Here is a 17657-nt window from a genome sequence, read left to right as displayed (position 1 = left end):
CCTGCGCTCGTGCAGGGTGTTATGTTTTCGGATAACAGAAACCATCGCGTGTCTTCGCACTCACTGCAGGGTCCTAATCTTTTCCACTAGACTGGATGACACATCTGAGATATTTAGTATTTCCGACCATTTCTGATGAGGCGCTGTTGTTAAGAGGAAACGAGAATGGGCAAGAACATTAGGAGAGCTGGGGGATACATACTGTAGGGCACACATTCATACTGGACTTCCAGGTATTTGTAGGTTCCCGGGCACGGGTCAGGAAATACGTCTGGTCCTGCCACAACAGCACACTGGGTCCTGTTGTTACATCTGAAAGCAAAGAAAAGTCATTCTGTTAAAATAAATAAATAAGTAAAGCATTAGATAATCACGTCCTTGTGAATGGCCACAATATACAGTGGCACATTAGTCAGACATTTAGTGTGTGGTTAATGAACTTTAAAGCACTTTATTCCGTAGAAGAGATTAAGACGATCACAAAGCTCCACTGTTTATGAACTCAACTCATCTACTTTTATGCCTCGAATTCACGGGGATACATTTATTTTAATTAATTTATTTCTATTTTTGGATTTCTCGGAGGAAGACTGACAAAATATGCCATCACGATGTCACTAAACCTAGAGACTACACTAACACAAAGTCTGTTACAAACTGGAAATATGAATGGAAGCAAATAAGGGCGGCCTAATCAATCAGGAAATGAATTCACACGTTTATCTATTTATTTATATTTATCTATAACTCCTATGGTTCAACTGCCGTTTCTAAAAACAGAATTTTCAGTGATTCAAGTCGATCCAGACACAAAATAGTTCAACTGTTTGATCGCTATTAGCTGTTAGTGTTTTTAAATTAATGCAAATTTCAGAGTTGATGTATTTTTCTTGTTGCATTTATATGTTTCTAGCTGTACTTTAGACCCCAAGCTACATTTTAACATAGATTCCTACGGTGTTTTATTCTTTACACTTCATCAAGGACTTCATCTACCTCTCATCCACAGCTAATTTTAGAATCACCCATTAGCCTATTATGCATGTCTGTGGACTGTGGGAGGAAGCTGGAGTACACAGAGGAAACCTACACAGGCACCGGGAGAAGATACAAGTCGCCACAGAGAAACGCAGCATTTAGATCTGAACCAGGAACCTTCTTCCTGTGATAGGATTGTGCTACCAATGCACCTCATAGACTGCATATATGGTGTTTTTCACAGCTAATATAATATATGCAATATCTCATACAACACATATGAGCAACGACTAGTGGATAACAATACTGACAAGAGACTTGTTTAGATATGCTGCCCTAAATAAAGTAGAAGAGAGAGAAGATAGCTCTGACATTGGAAGCTCTTGAAATTGCCACAGGCAGCTAGCAGCATAACAGCTGGTGGCTGTCTGCTAGGCAATGAGCTGATTTCACTCATGAACTGAACCTCTAAATTGTATTTGTCGTGATGATGGTCTGGGGAATTTTTCATTCAAATATCCAACAAATAACATGACTTGCTAACTGGTCATTTCACAAGCGAAATTTTAGTATTTATATCTGTAGTATGGATATTTGCACATACACACCAATGTGCAGTGTTGAGAAGGTTACTTTTATACATTTTAAATGTATTCCACGACAGATTACAGATTACATGCCCCAAAATGTATTTTGTAACGTTACTCAATGAGAGTAATGTATTCTGAATACTTTGGATTACTTAATATATTATCATGCTTTTTACAACTACATGAATGTACTATTGCTGTGTGATTTATTACTATTACTGAAGGATACTCACCATACCAACACCAACTAGATTTTTAAATTTTATTATAAAATGAGTAACAGTAGGGTGGACATTAGGTAAGGCTGCACTTTTTGCAGCGATCTCATATAGAAAACTATTCGGCGCGTATATAAAACAGGTGTTTGGGTTTCCACCGGCGTGGAATTACCAAAAATAGAGAGGGCATAGCCTAACATATGAAACAGGAAAAGACCACCGGATTACACCCTTAATTTCAACAAAGTAACTGTATTCTGAATACCACCTCTTTGAAAAGTAACTGTAACGGAATAAAGTTACTCATATTCTATATTTTAAATACGTAACGCCGCTACATGTATTCCGTTACTCCCCAACACTGCCAATGTGCTATGATGACAAAACTTGCTACCATTAGCTGAAAACACTAACATTTTGTCTCACTATGGCCTCTTCTGGCCACAACGAAAGCAAAAATGACTAAATTGATAAAACCGGGGCCTAAAAACTAGATTTCACAAAGAACTGTGTGATGCCACAGTGGCCACATCCACGTTTTGTATACAGCCAGCGCTTGAGAGACATGTTGTAAATGAATAACGATCATAAAGTTCACTTTAATTTAGGTTCAGGTGACACAGTCAGGGGCAAATTCATCTTTCTGTGAAGGATTAGAGCGGGAAGTCACGGACTTACGACCAGGCTTCAACCACATACAGGTAACATTGTTATGACTGCATGATGGATGGTGGCAGCGGCGGTAGAGAGGACGGAGTAGACACAATCGACCGAGTGCGAAATCAGCTCCCACATAAAATGTAGGTCTTCATTAAAAAACACAATTACGGTGCCTGTGGTAGTCTCATGTGCCATTTTGTTTTTGGCAGTCATCAATCAAAGCCCCACTCCATATGCACGGAGAGCCTCTCGCCACAGATAATAGCAACACTTATCTCACAACATTAACTCTTAAATCTTTTGACAGGTATCGATCTTTTCCAGCTCTGCATCTATTTAAAAAGTGAAGAAAAATAAGAGGATACGAAGGTGGGACAGGCTTCTGTTCAAAGCACCGGGTTGCATATGTGATCTTAGTGAGCCCCTCCTGCTCCAAGCTCCAGTGTATACAGGATTGCCATTCGTCAGATCTATACTCGTTTACAGACCGCCATTATATTGCCATATATAAAAGGTATTTATGCCCCACCAAGGCCGTTCACAGCGCAAGTCTTGTGAAGGTCAAGGCAGGGTCTGACACAATGATTCATACACCACAATTAAAGGATTCTCTACACCTTAATTAACATTGATTGGCTGCTGACTAATCAATCGCACCAGTGACGGACAAGCAAAAAAGGGGCCCCATCTCATTTCGAGCCAGCCAAGTAATGAGATATGGTCTGCCGACTCTCGACTCGTGTGAGCTTTATGTGTTACGTGACCAGCTCCCACCTCCTTCCAACATCCGCCTCATCTTCTGCCGCTCGCCTCATCTGACCGTCAGCACCATGAAGACTTAAACTGCAGGCAGTAAGCGCCAGTCGAACAATAAGAGGTCAAGCCTATGAAAGTGGGGAACAATTATCAGGGCTCATCTCTATACCCTTTTTCTTTGCCATACTTTCTGATTTATTCTACTTAGAGACCGGAGGATTTGTAATCAGCAGGTTCAAAGATGATATGTCAGAAAGAACTGCAAAGGAGATGGTCGGCAGAGATGCAACTAGCTAGAAGCTGGACTGGAGAGTGGATATTGCAACACATACACACATTTTTCCTAACTATATTGCACAGTAGCTGTTGTTGTGCAGAGTACTGAAGTACCGAGCTGATACCGTCTTTTAGGTTTACCGACGCTCACTGAGAATTTAAGCTATGATCAAATCCAAAAATTTAATCATACAGTGGTTTATAATAACTTACTCTTGAGGGAATAACGTGTATTTACCATGTATTTAATATTATTGCAAACTTAATCCCAGCCTTATCATCCACCTTGACCCAAATCCCTCTTATCAGTCCATGTTTTAACCTACACACACAAATGCCTCCTAATCAGTGTTCCTATAGTGTCCTGAAGTCACCCAGACACTGAAAAATAATTACAATTAAATGTATAGATAGAGGGAGATGGAGGGAGAAGCTACGGACACCACAAAGACTTCACAACACCAATTATGGGTGTTAATCGGGATTGCGTCAGACAATTGGCACTGGTTTGATCCTTGAACTAGCAGTGGGGAGGGGTAATAGAGTCAGTATGAGGGATGAATTTAAATATGTATAGGGGTATGTTGCTTACACACAGCACAGCTCACTGAGGGAAGTAAACAGCAGGTGGCACGAGCTGCTGTAGGTATCGCCTTGGAAGGTTTCAGAGGCAATGAGACGCAAACGGATTTGTGTGTAGGTTCAATGGGCACATAAGCCCCTTACAGCGATGCAGTCCTTTCCATTAACCTGGCAGTATCTTAATGTGCTGGCTACATGTCCAAGCCAATGGCACTCTGGTGACAGATCAGATTACTGGAGTCAATCCAGTCAGTTCTTGAAAAAAAAAAACAACAGGAGCTGACGTTAGCTTGTTGCTTCAAGCTGTTTCTGGAAGTTTTTCTTAGGAGTGACTAAAACCCTAAAAGCCCGCTAAAAAAAGATTGCAGTCCCGTAACAACAAACGGAAACTGCAGGCTTTTATTTGTACGTTTAAACCCTATTTTAAAACACTTGACATAATTCCGAGTATAATATTTTTTGTTGATATAGCTCATTTCATTGTCATGTCATTTCTCAAAAACCCAAACAAACCTTTGTTCACTTATTCAAACTGTTATGTATTTAAATGGTTATAACCTGTTACTGTGACTTCATAATAAAATGAATCGGCTATAGCCAAAAAGTATCCCATGCCAATATTACTGTCAGGCTGAAAACCTGCCCTCAGCTCAATCCGTCACATGTCACATGACCTTTGACCTTGAAGGAGAGGTGACAGATCATGTGACATGATATTTTAAATCTTTCTACATGTTGACAATACACAGCACACTTGTCAATTTGCAACCAATAAATCATTAAGTTGACCTTGGAGACCTTGAAGCCAATTTTAACAGACGGCTAACATGACCCGACTCTACACCCCTACGACGTTTTATCAAAATTCATCCATTTTTGAGTCACTGGATGGCACGGATGCGAACGCTGTTTTTACTTCAGATGTGTGAGCTGCGTCTATAAGCTCCACTTCAACAATTGTGAAATAAGTTAACCAGAGCGTGAGCAGATGCATTCACATAACTGTATCTCTGACTGTCAAGACAACTATGAAAACACAGCTGCCGATTTAAGAAATCTCCAACCAGAACACGCCGTGTGTCATTTGATGTGCTGTCCAACTTCCCACAGGGTACACAGCGATGTGGAAGCACCTTGGCTTGTTCCGTGAATGTAACGGGAGAGCGTGTGAACGATGTCATGAGGACCATTAAAGTTAAAGTGTTTCAACGTTTGAATGACAAAATGCCGCCATCGACAGACTGATGAAGGCAGCAACGTTACATACGGCGTGCCTGAAAAGGGCTTTAATGACACCAAATGACAAGGACTGCATCTGGATGCAATCATGTATGAGATATGATCTCAAAAAGACCATAAGAAACATTTTGCTATTTGGTCTCCAACTACCGCATTTCTATCCACATTCCCGATTTCCCCTCCCTTATAGCTTTTTCCTCCTGTTCCCACGTCTGCTGTTTGTTATAACTGGCAGATTAGAACTCAGGCTGCCAGCTGACGAGGGGAGATGTGGCACAAAGCAGCAGAACCCTATGTAAGCACAAACCGTAATCACTATAATCGCCGGGCTGATCCGGCTGCTGCCTGTGACGACAGTAAGTGGGTCGAGTCCCCTTTGGCCCGCTGACCACCGACGCAGGTCAAATACTGTATCAATGGATCAATGGGCGGATGGACGAATGGGTGAACAAACGAATCGATAAAAGAAAAGAGGACGGAGACATGCGAAACAGACGGGGACGGTGCGGCCGCTGTCAAAGACAGACAGATCCGTACACGTTGGAGAGTAATAAAAGAGAACTGGTGTGCACCACTGTTCTCCTTTCAGAACTCAATTGATTTATATCAGGAGGGAAATACCAACCCGAGTGGAAGAAGAGAAAGGTTTGCCAGTTTTTAAAGGTTCAGCGGGGGGAGGGGGAAAAATGCTTTACTGCATTTCCTTCCAGCATGCCAAATTGCTCTGAGCCATTTTCCATTTGTAATCCAGAATCCACATGAAAGAATTTCGCCTGAAGTAAGTCAAATATGAATGGAGACGTTTCAGCTGGCGTTCATGCACTTATTTTCGGCGTGTATGCCGAAAATAAGTGCATGCTGTTTGTTTCCTGTGCCCCTTTGTGTGCTGTGTGCACATTTGTGAGGGTTTATATTTGTGAGGAAGGAAAGGACGGAAGTGAAAGAAGAAAAAAAGTGACGGACGGGTCAATATCCCCGTCCCTCTGTTGGGACCCATTACGCTTTAGTGATGGTCTTCGCCACCCACGATCGACTTCATTCATTATCTTTCCCAGTTGCATGCAGCAACATCCATCTTTTCCCATTCAGCCTGTCTCCTGGTGCAGCACACACACAAACACAAAAGGAACTCACAACCTTTAAAACACCCAGAAAAAGAAAGAAAAAAATCTCAGAAAACATGATAAGAGGAAGTGAAGCGATGGCCTTGAACGCCTTGTGCATTTGGCTCCTGAGTAAAACCAAGAAGTCTTACAAGTTAGCAATTCAGTGTTGATTAGTGGAGCTCCTTTACAGAACGAGGAATTATCAGTTAAAGCCCTGGTGGAAAAGCTCCTGTTCACACAGAGAGGCTTTTTAGGGAGCATAAGCTTGAAGTTTTCTGTAACGCTGCTATAGAATAATGTGTTTTTGACGCAATTTGGAGTTACTTCAGCCACGAGCTGGGGATTATCAGACACATTAACTACAGCTAGTGTAACAGAAATCAGCCAAATTGAACTAATTCATTAACTCCTCCTGTAAGCTCTGAGGTATAACTCTTAAACCGGACTTTTACGCTCATTTCCAGCTCTATATTTCAGTCCTGGGCTGCACTAGAGTAGCTTTGCACGATTCACAGCTGAAGCTAATCCTTATATATACACCACGCTGGACCATGTGTGGTCCAGAATTATGTTCATCCTCACTCTGAAACAAAGTTTCTTCTGATTGGCCGCCTCTCAAAAAGAGAAGATCTGAACAGATGAGCATATAAATGAACGGCCCCCAACTCGATTTTGGTCATCACACTGTTCTCCAAAAGGAGGAAAAAGCTGTTGGATATTAAATGCTTTGCACGTATGCTTATCTCATTATTTCAAACTATGGTTGGGTTCATAATAGAATCATAATGGGTCAACTTTAATATCCAGCAAGAATAGCACAGTACAGTATCTGAATTAAAGGTGAAAAACTTACGGGGAAAGAAAAAAATTTTTTATTAGCTTCTATATTTCATCAGCCTTGATGATAAATTGGAAAGGATTGTTTCCTGGCAGCCAATCTTCTATAATCATAACCACATCATACCTGTTACTGGCAGCCCATACATCACTTAACATGATTGACATGTTTCTAGCAACTTGACGACTTTATTATAGGAGTGTGGACTTAGAAGCTAGGAGGAAATACAGTATTTGATTATTTTACTTATTTATTTGCTCTAGATTTCTCTTCAGGCTATGAGAATGGACTCTCTGTTATTTGGTTTACCCTCTGGGACAGTGTTCCTGGGCTTCCAGTGAAACCAGCAGATGTCCAGGCCAGGACTCGTGCGCCTGTGTGTAGGTCAGAGTTCACTCTTGAACTGACATTCAACAGAGCTAATAAAAAGATGAGCAGTGATCAGACAGTAAGAGATGATTTTGAGATTGGATTTCATCAAAACTGTTCCCTGCGTTTACTTTTACTTCCTACCTCCATGCTTCACTTCAGCCTGCTCAAACATGATTGGTTGACAGCACACATTCCCAGCGAATCACCTCAACCCAGCACCTGACGTCCTGAAAGGTAAACTAAAGAATCCTCCAAAAATAATCCAAAGCTGTAGCTGCTGCACGCCCACACCCAGCTCAGCCAGGAGGCACACCCACGTTTTTCTAAATACATGACTAAATCATGCAAAATATACTTTGAGGCGATAAATAACAACAACAAAAAAATGGATGGACTCAGACTCCTACAGACTAAGACGGTGGAAACCGAGGGATAAGACTCACAACAGCAAAATGGAAGAGACAGGGAGCGCCAGCGCTAACTGCTTAACTTTCAAAATAAGAGTGTGGGGCTTGCTAGATAGTAAACAGACCGCATAACTTACCTGGGCAGCCCACCAACATAATTGATATGCAAGGGAAATACTGTATGAGTACAAAATCTGTTCATAAATAATAACCAGTGATGCAGCCTCACTCAGCTACATAGGTCATAACAGAAAACTTTGTGTTTGTGAATGTTTATTTTATCCATTCACAGGCACACATTAGACTATATTAATATATGTACTTAAGCTGTAAAGTTAACATTTTCTAACAAAGTTGTTGATTTGAGGAAGAAGGATTCAGGCTCATTTTAAAGCAACATATATTACATCTACTTAAACTGAAAGATTGAAAACATAATTCACCTCATTGTGTGCCACGTTTCTGTGGTTACTGTATCAGAGTTAGTCCGGTCTGCCAGTCTGCAGGGGAAACAAACGGAAACCAAAACTCTTGTCCTTTGCCTCCAGAGACACAGAACCTATGAAGAGACTTCCTCACTCATATGCAAACACATAACCCCATGCTTTACCCCATCTGTAAAGCAGCGCTGAATGGAGACAACAAATTCCATCGTTTTTCTTGTCTTTTTCCATAACATCAATAGAGAGAGAGCCACTCAACACAGATTAAAAAGCAAAAAGAGGCAGATTGGGAATGAATGCAGTGCATAAAACGTAAATACAATGGCCGAGCGTGGGTGCGAAGGATTTGGAGTGCATTGCCGAAGGAGCTCAATGTTCTTGAGTGCATAAGCTCGCAGAAACGTGCAAACATCTTCATGCTAGTGCACCCGTCCTTAATATTCAATGGATAATCAATGACTGCGAGGAGCGCTAACACACCGAAGCACTTCCTGCATGATGGGTGGCATCTGCAGCACGCCACGAAATGGAAGAAAATCATTTGTCAGACCGTTTGCACACAACAAAACATCAGCCATATTCTTTTTTTTCTTTTCTTTTTTTACAGGATTAACTCAGTGGAGCTGAGTAGAAATAAAGAAAGTGCTGAGTGAGTCCACAGTGCGGGGAAGATGGCGCGTCTGCGTGCATGAGCTCTGTGAACGGCCTTTATTGGGCTGCGTTAAGTACGGAATAAGACTTTCATTAAGAGCAGTCAAACAAAGGTCAGGAATGATCATCTCTCATGAACTCCTTCCACTGCTTACATAAATTCAATGCTATTTCTGAAAGAAAAAAAACTGCATCTCATTCTCCTTCCCCCCCTCCTGACAAGCATAATCCCTCTTAACCATTCACACAGATTAGTAGCTTTCATAAGATTTTACATCACACAGTTTCCTCCCTCTCTAATATTGTATTTGGAAGATAAGCCACAGTTCATTCCGACGCAACGACAAGCTGAGAAAAACACAGCGGCGCTGGGGCACTCTGACTGGATGTGGAAACATGATTAACCACAACACAGACTGCAGTATTTTAAAGATTCAAGTCTACACTGAGTTTACGGACGGGGCGACATATAGATTCACGTGTGACGTCCTTTGCGTAGAGAACCTGAAGCACAAGCTCAGCTCGATGAACATGTGCACTTTAAACATGATTTTAAGGGTCACCTCAGTCAGAGATGTTTCAGTCTAAACATCGGTTATAGCATTTCCCCGTTTTGGTTCTTTTTCCAGTCGCTAAACCCCAAACCCTGCCACATTGTTTCTGTGCTCATTTGCACTTTAGAGTTCCTCCTTTGTGGAGAAAGCTTGTTATCCAACACTCTGCATTCAACTATACACAAACAGCCTGCAGGGCAATGACACATGCTAACGGCGGCATTCATTATGACTATAAGTTGCTAGCGTACAGCCGCCATACATAAGTGCAGAATGACTGCAGCAAAGCAGCTACACCTACAAAACCGTGGCCGATTCAAATGATATCTCTCCACTGCCCACAAGTGCTCATGAGGAGTCCTAATAGTTTCTCTTCACCCTTCTGGAGAGAAACAGACGCTCGGCCACACAGACTTCTGTTTGTCAGACATCATCGCCGAGCCAAGGTCTGGCCAAACAAAGGTTACCACCTCAAGGAAAGCCTTTCTCGCCACGATGATCGGGAGGAATTTATTTACTGCGGTTCACGCCGCTGTTCTGATTTCGCTCTAAACCACCAGCGGTTTCATGACTGCTGAAAGACTGATCTGCTGCAGTAGGCATTTGGTAAATGCACGGGTTGCACTTGCACTCCTACCAAACGTGGACTCACTAGTTTCGTGAGAGAGGTTTAGTTACTCAGCACAACTTGCTGTGCTTTGAAATTTAACTGATTAACAGCAAGCAGTTTGAACTGTTGCACAGGATGTGGTCAAAGAAGACAAGCCCTTGGGGGATTTCTGCTGTTATTTGCTGCATTTTGCAGCACCAGTGAGTGTGACTAAATCTAAAAGAGCTGGAATACTGCTGCGTCTAAGTAACTTGATGCTTGAGAGGAAGACAAACCTTTGAGCTCCTCGGTAGAGGTTTATTTCACCTTTAGTTCACCCTAACAGCTTCCAAGTCACTCTGCTACTGCAGGTAGACAGTTTGAAAAAAGAAAAAGTGTAGCTCATAAAAGTAAGCCCCAGCATTGAACTTGTGAATTCAGAATGTGGAGTACACAAAAGTAAAAAAAAAAAAACGCACTGTGTCTCTGGATGTGAAATGGGGAAACAAAGGCAGGTGATAAAAACGTCATCATGGAATAAAAAAATTAGAACAACACCAAATTTCCTTTGCGAGAACTGCAAATCAAACTTCTCTTCTTGGTGTTTTGAAGCGCCCGGCGTCATGCTGTGGACGGCTCAAACTCATTCGGCTAGCCTGCTTCAAATTAATCCATCTATTTATGTGCCACAAAAGGTATTAGATGATGCAATTTCTCTCTCCACCTGAAAGGTCAGTCCGTGATTCTGCACATGCTGTCAACATCCATCTGGCTGCGCACACCGAAATTCCATTAAAGTATAAATTTGGCTCATGCTGGAGAGTGCTGAGGGAGTTCGACGCTTCCAAATTCAACATTAGCCAAAAAAAAAAAAAAACCAAGTGAAAGAACAATCCCATGAAGCTGGTTTCATAAGGAGAGCTGCAAGTATATTGCTTAAATTATACAATAAAAGCTCGGCCGTGTAAGATGGTTAATTTAGACGAGTGTTAAGAGTTCAGTTGCACTCCTTCACACATCAGTGACACACTCTTCTGGAGACAACACAGCTCGTGCGGCGAGTCCTCTCTGTCGTAAGTGTTCTTTTTTTCCTCTTTTTTTATGTATATGTATGCATTCACATGTGCAGCTTATCTTCGCTTTTCAAGGCAGGGATACAGCAAGTGGTCTTTTTTGGAGCACAGACATGGCTGTCTATCTCAAAAGGGCAAAGATAAAACTCCCCTGAATAATCCTCAGCCATTTCCTTGGATGTCTGGAGATAAACATCTTGAAAATTGTGCAGCTCAGAAGAGAGCAAAAGAACAATGTTTTCTTGAAACTTGATAGTGATTCCGAGGCTTGCCAATATTAGTTTAAACACACACACACACGCACAATTTCAACCGCAGCCTTACATCCATAGTGGAAATTCGAATAAATAATGCATTATCTGCACACTGTTTCCTTTGTTTTATCCCGTGACTAAACTAAATCCAACACAAACATTTTTTGAAACAGTACATTTCCATTTTGATGCAGACTTTTATCGAACGGCTGTGAAGCGGAGCTCTGTGTAAGTGGTCACATCGCAGACATACGCCGATCAGGCATAACATTATGACCGCTGACAGGTGGAGTGAATAACACTGATTATCTCTACATCATGGCACCTGTTAGTGGGTCAGATATACAGTGGGGCAAAAAAGTATTTAGTCAGCCACCGATTGTGCAAGTTCCCCCACCTAAAATGATGACAGAGGTCAGTAATTTGCACCAGAGGTACACTTCAACTGTGAGAGACAGAATGTGAAAAAAAAATCCATGAATCCACATGGTAGGATTTGTAAAGAATTTATTCGTAAATCAGGGTGGAAAATAAGTATTTGGTCAATAACAAAAATACAACTCAATACTTTGTAACATAACCTTTGTTGGCAATAACAGAGGTCAAACGTTTACTATAGGTCTTTACCAGGTTTGCACACACAGTAGCTGGTATTTTGGCCCATTCCTCCATGCAGATCTTCTCGAGAGCAGTGATGTTTTGGGGCTGTCGCCGAGCAACACGGACTTTCAACTCCCGCCACAGATTTTCTATGGGGTTGAGGTCTGGAGACTGGCTAGGCCACTCCGGGACTTTCAAATGCTTCTTACGGAGCCACTCCTTTGTTGCCCGGGCGGTGTGTTTTGGATCATTGTCATGTTGGAAGACCCAGCCTCGTTTCATCTTCAAAGTTCTCACTGATGGAAGGAGGTTTTGGCTCAAAATCTCACGATACATGGCCCCATTCATTCTGTCCTTAACACGGATCAGTCGTCCTGTCCCCTTGGCAGAAAAACAGCCCCATAGCATGATGTTTCCACCCCCATGCTTCACAGTAGGTATGGTGTTCTTGGGATGCAACTCAGTATTCTTCTTCCTCCAAACACGACGAGTTGAGTTTATACCAAAAAGTTCTACTTTGGTTTCATCTGACCACATGACATTCTCCCAATCCTCTGCTGTATCATCCATGTGCTCTCTGGCAAACTTCAGACGGGCCTGGACATGCACTGGCTTCAGCAGCGGAACACGTCTGGCACTGCGGGATTTGATTCCCTGCCGTTGTAGTGTGTTACTGATGGTGACCTTTGTTACTTTGGTCCCAGCTCTCTGCAGGTCATTCACCAGGTCCCCCCGTGTGGTTCTGGGATCTTTGCTCACCGTTCTCATGATCATTTTGACCCCACGGGATGAGATCTTGCGTGGAGCCCCAGATCGAGGGAGATTATCAGTGGTCTTGTATGTCTTCCATTTTCTGATGATTGCTCCCACAGTTGATTTTTTCACACCAAGCTGCTTGCCTATTGTAGATTCACTCTTCCCAGTCTGGTGCAGGTCTACAATACTTTTCCTGGTGTCCTTCGAAAGCTCTTTGGTCTTGGCCATGGCGGAGTTTGGAGTCTGACTGTTTGAGGCTGTGGACAGGTGTCTTTTATACAGATGATGAGTTCAAACAGGTGCCATTCATACAGGTAACGAGTGGGGGACAGAAAAGCTTCTTACAGAAGACGTTACAGGTCTGTGAGAGCCAGAGATTTTCCTTGTTTGAGGTGACCAAATACTTATTTTCCACCCTGATTTACGAATAAATTCTTTACAAATCCTACCATGTGAATTCATGGATTTTTTTTTCACATTCTGTCTCTCACAGTTGAAGTGTACCTCTGGTGCAAATTACTGACCTCTGTCATCATTTTAAGTGGGGGAACTTGCACAATCGGTGGCTGACTAAATACTTTTTTGCCCCACTGTATTAGGGAGCAAGTGAACACTTAGTCCTTAAAGTTGACAGCCTAAATGGACAGGATCATTGATGCACATGGGGAGGGAAGGCTGGCCCATGTGGTCGGACCCAACGAACTACTACTACGAACTACTGCAGCTCAAACTGCAGAAAAAGTTCACGCTGGTTCTGATAGAAAGATGTCAGAATGCACCGAGCATCACGGCAGACCAGTCAGGCCCTGTCCATCACCCACTGTCCATCACCGAAAGCACCAACAATGAGCAAGTGAGAACTGGTCCATGGACCAATGGAAGAAGGTAGCCTGGTCTGGCGAGTCATGTTTTCGTCTACATCACGTGGATGGATCATGTGGACTACATCACGTGGATGGCTACATGCTTACTTGGGGAACACCTGACACCAGGATGCACTATGGGAATAAGATAAGCCTTCTTAGTGTGATGTTGTGGGCAATGTTCTGCTGGGAAACCTTGGGTCCTTCCATTCATGTGGATGTTACTTTGAAACGTACCAACTACCTATGCATTGTTGGAGACCATGTACGCCCTTTCGTGGAAATGGTATTCCCTGATGGCTATGACCTCTTTCAGAAAGATAATAGGCGCTGCCACGGAGCAAAAAAGATTCAGGATTGGTTTGAGGAGCACAACAAGGAGTTTGAGGTGTTGACTTGGGCTCCAAATTGAATTCGTGGAGGCCCCATGTTGCAGCGTATAAGACTTAAAGTGTCTGTTGTTATCTGTGCCAGATACCACAGCACAACTTCATGGGTCTAGTGGAGTCCATGCCTCAATGTCAATGCCTCAATGGGTCAGGGCTGTTTTGGCAACAAAAAAAGGGGACTAATCCAATATTATGCAGGTGGTCATAATGTTATGCCTGATCTATGTATATGTTAATCATATGTTGCGATATTTATGACAGTGACTAATTAAAAAGCCAGCATGACCACTCCTTTCAATCTACCAACAGGGGTTTTGGCCATGAAAAGATGCATTGTTTAATCACTTCCCAAGAAGTAACAGTGACTCTCACAGAAAAGTCTTTGCACTGTGCAGAAGCTGTTAGAAGTACCGTGCACTACTCAATTAAATTAACACAAAGACCAAATGTGTGATTATGTCAGAATAAGTAAAAAAGTTTTTTTTTTTCTAACAATGGATCGTCAGGACATGTCATGAAATCTTTTTGCACGAGAATAATAGGCACTGATTGGAAAAGTGATTTCACTCCTACTCGACTTACCAGAACCAACTCCCTTAAAACTATCCCGCTGACACCAGTATTCATTGCAGAATATTTGAATAAATCACCCCCATTAAAAAACAGATCAATGTGCGACCTAAGTATTAGTTACTGAAACAAACAAAAAAAAAAGCAGGAAGTGTCTGATCCCTGGTTATGTATACCGCTATGTAAATCATAACGCCCACAGTGTCTCTCCAGGTGCTTGTATAGAGGCAGAAGGCCGGATTGAAATGTGCAGCAACTCCGCAGATCGATTTGTTTGGAGGGTGAGGCTTATTCACTGGGGCCTGCCCGTCTAATGATTTACGATTTCCAGGATGAATTTTTCTATTCTTGCCAACAAATGATGCTGCTCCACATCTTCCTGGTGACGCTTGATTTATCTTCCAGCCAAAGGCCCCTGGGACTTTCAGCCTGTAGACCCATTTTAGACTAAGCCTCATTCCAGAGGGGGGTGAGGGGGGTGTAAAAGTGAGGATTGGGTCATATTTTTTTTTACAACCACCGTCACATGGATATTGATGTGTCACATATTCAAGAAAAACGATAATTTGATGTGCAAGGTGTGAAGCAAGATTCCTGATGGGTGTGCGGCTGTGCACCAATTCACGAATTGGGACTTAAATTGAAATTATGCTGCTAGCATCTCTGCAGACAGTCGAGTGGGCACAGAAATGTGCACACATGCACAGCCTTCAGTATGCTCATTCATAAAGGAATACATTTAGAAATATTATACTGACAGGCTCGGTTGATGGCTGACCGGGGTCAGCCTTTTGAACCGCTCATGCTGAGATTCTAAGCCCATCTCAAGCATCTCTGCGAGCGTCAGATTCTTCAGCCAGATACCCAGTGGTGCCACTGCTGTGCTGGTCTTCAGAGGGATGGATGGGGAATAAAAAAGAGAGGCAGAAATGCCACTGGTTTGACTTTTCAAGGCATCAAGCCTTGTTTGTTACGCACAAAAAGCAATGTCTGCTGCTGGTTGGAGTCAAAGGAATGCTTTGGGGCGCTTATGTGGCTGCGTGCACCGCACAGCGACAACAAAAAGATTCTAATCCTTTTCTCTGGACCGTTATTCAATCTGTGTTTTGGAAAATTGGAAGAAATTCTGAGGACAGTTCTGAAAAAGAAGAAGAAAAAAAGCACACACACACACACACACACACACACACACACACACACACACACACACACACAAAACTATACCCAAGCTCAGATAGAATAGCACTCCATTCACTGTATTTATAATCTACACACAAATCAATAAGCACACTGTATCACTGAACCCCCCTCCGCTATCTTTCTCCCTGACTTTCCTGAGTGTGCATACACATACATACACACAAACCGACACACCAACACACCAAGGCCTGCCTTTAAGCACAGATTTTTCATTTCCAGTCGTTGTCACCATGGTAACTTCCAATGTCCGACTTGCGCCAGAATGTGCTTCCAGCGCTTTCCTTCTTCAAAGCCCTTTTTCAAAGCCTAAAACCGCATTGCTTCAGTAACGGTCACCCACAGTGCTTAGCTTCTAGGAGGGTGTTCACCCGCTAATGTGACAAAGGTGCTGCTAATAACAAACTGCTCTACCAGTGCAAGCTATACGATTTAGCAATTTATAAAAAAGTCCATGTACAGCTGCATGGTCTTTTAAGGCAAAATAGCAGCATGAATGAGACCGAATGCTACAAGTCACTCAAAGTGCATGCTCGCCACACACGTGTAACATTTTCTTTTACATTCAAAAAGCCAACCTCTGTTGCAATGAAGAGGAGTGCCTTGGCAGAGCCGCCTGAGCGACAATCAAATATTCCTGTGTTGACCGATCGATGAGAGCCACCCCCTGACCTTCCTCATTCACATCTCAATAATGAAAGACGAGCAGGGGTTATGAGTAACCTCGGTGCTCGATACAGGAGGTGGGGGGGGTCAGGCGTCGATAGCTCGGCATGAGTCCAGGGCTCCATTGGCATGCGGGAAATCACCGCGGGTCTTAAGGATTTCGGCTGAAAGATGCATGGCTGGGATTAAAAGCTTGGGCTTGACTGAGCTCTCCTGTCTCCGTGGTGTCAATATGCCCAAGGTACTGTCAGTCACTGTGTACAACTTTACCCTGAGAGGAAAGTAATTGACTGACCCTGTGAGAGTACAAAGGTCCACATTCAGTCGAAGACATACCAATTACGTTGATAGTAAGGTGACAGAGTTTATTTTCATAATTTTATCCAAATCTGACATTGCCAACTACGCTTCTTCAAAGTTTTGATAAACTAGCACAATTAATGAATTAGCTATGGATAATCACTACTGCAATAAAACAATATGGAAGAAAACGCAACAATGTGAAGAACCTCTGACAAGCTCTGCAGTGCTTTAGTCGAATGTCTTCTTTATATGAAGTCTTGGAATGCTTTTGAATCAGAGATAATGACATCTTAGCAAGACTAATTTGAAAGTATGTGTGTCGTCTCTGTTTGATCAGATCTGACACAGTTTTGACGCCAAGTTGTAACGTGTCTCATCTGCTCTTTTGTAAAAACTGAAAACCCCAAGCCTATAAAATGTCAGCAAGATCACAAAGAATAACCGTCATAACTGTGAGGAAACCAGAGTGACAACTGAGTTGTTTTTTGTTTTTGTTTTTTTTAATCCTGTGCCAAACCGAAACATGTGAAATTATCAGTAATGTGAGACGGAAAAGAAAGGAAAGTAGTTAGAATTCATGATGCTGCTACTGGCAATTGTACGTTTGCCAGTAGCATACAATTTTCAGTAGTGAGTTGTTTTTTAAGCATTTTTGCTTGAAAAACAATAAATGAATGCATAAATAAGCAGTCTCTTAAAGGTTCTTAAACCTGCATTCCTTCTAAGG

General features: G+C 42.4%; 1 protein-coding gene across 7 annotated transcripts in view; it reads right to left on the bottom strand.

Moving 5' to 3' along the window:
• The window catches only part of LOC309701942 (adhesion G protein-coupled receptor L3), a 276705-nt gene that overhangs the window by 131646 nt on the left and 127402 nt on the right, over positions 1 to 17657 (bottom strand). For all 7 annotated transcript variants that reach the window (XM_082526287.1, XM_082526283.1, XM_082526284.1 and 4 more), the window contains exon 5: positions 203 to 312. In XM_082526287.1, the coding sequence (XP_082382413.1) occupies positions 203 to 312 (110 nt within the window). The remainder of the gene's footprint in view (positions 1 to 202; positions 313 to 17657) is intronic.

This window comes from Aulonocara stuartgranti (assembly GCF_965226115.1).
Source record: "Aulonocara stuartgranti genome assembly, chromosome: 3".
NCBI classification, from domain to species: domain Eukaryota; kingdom Metazoa; phylum Chordata; class Actinopteri; order Cichliformes; family Cichlidae; genus Aulonocara; species Aulonocara stuartgranti.
Note: the sequence above shows the minus strand (reverse complement) of the source record. Positions and strands in the feature narration are given on the sequence as shown.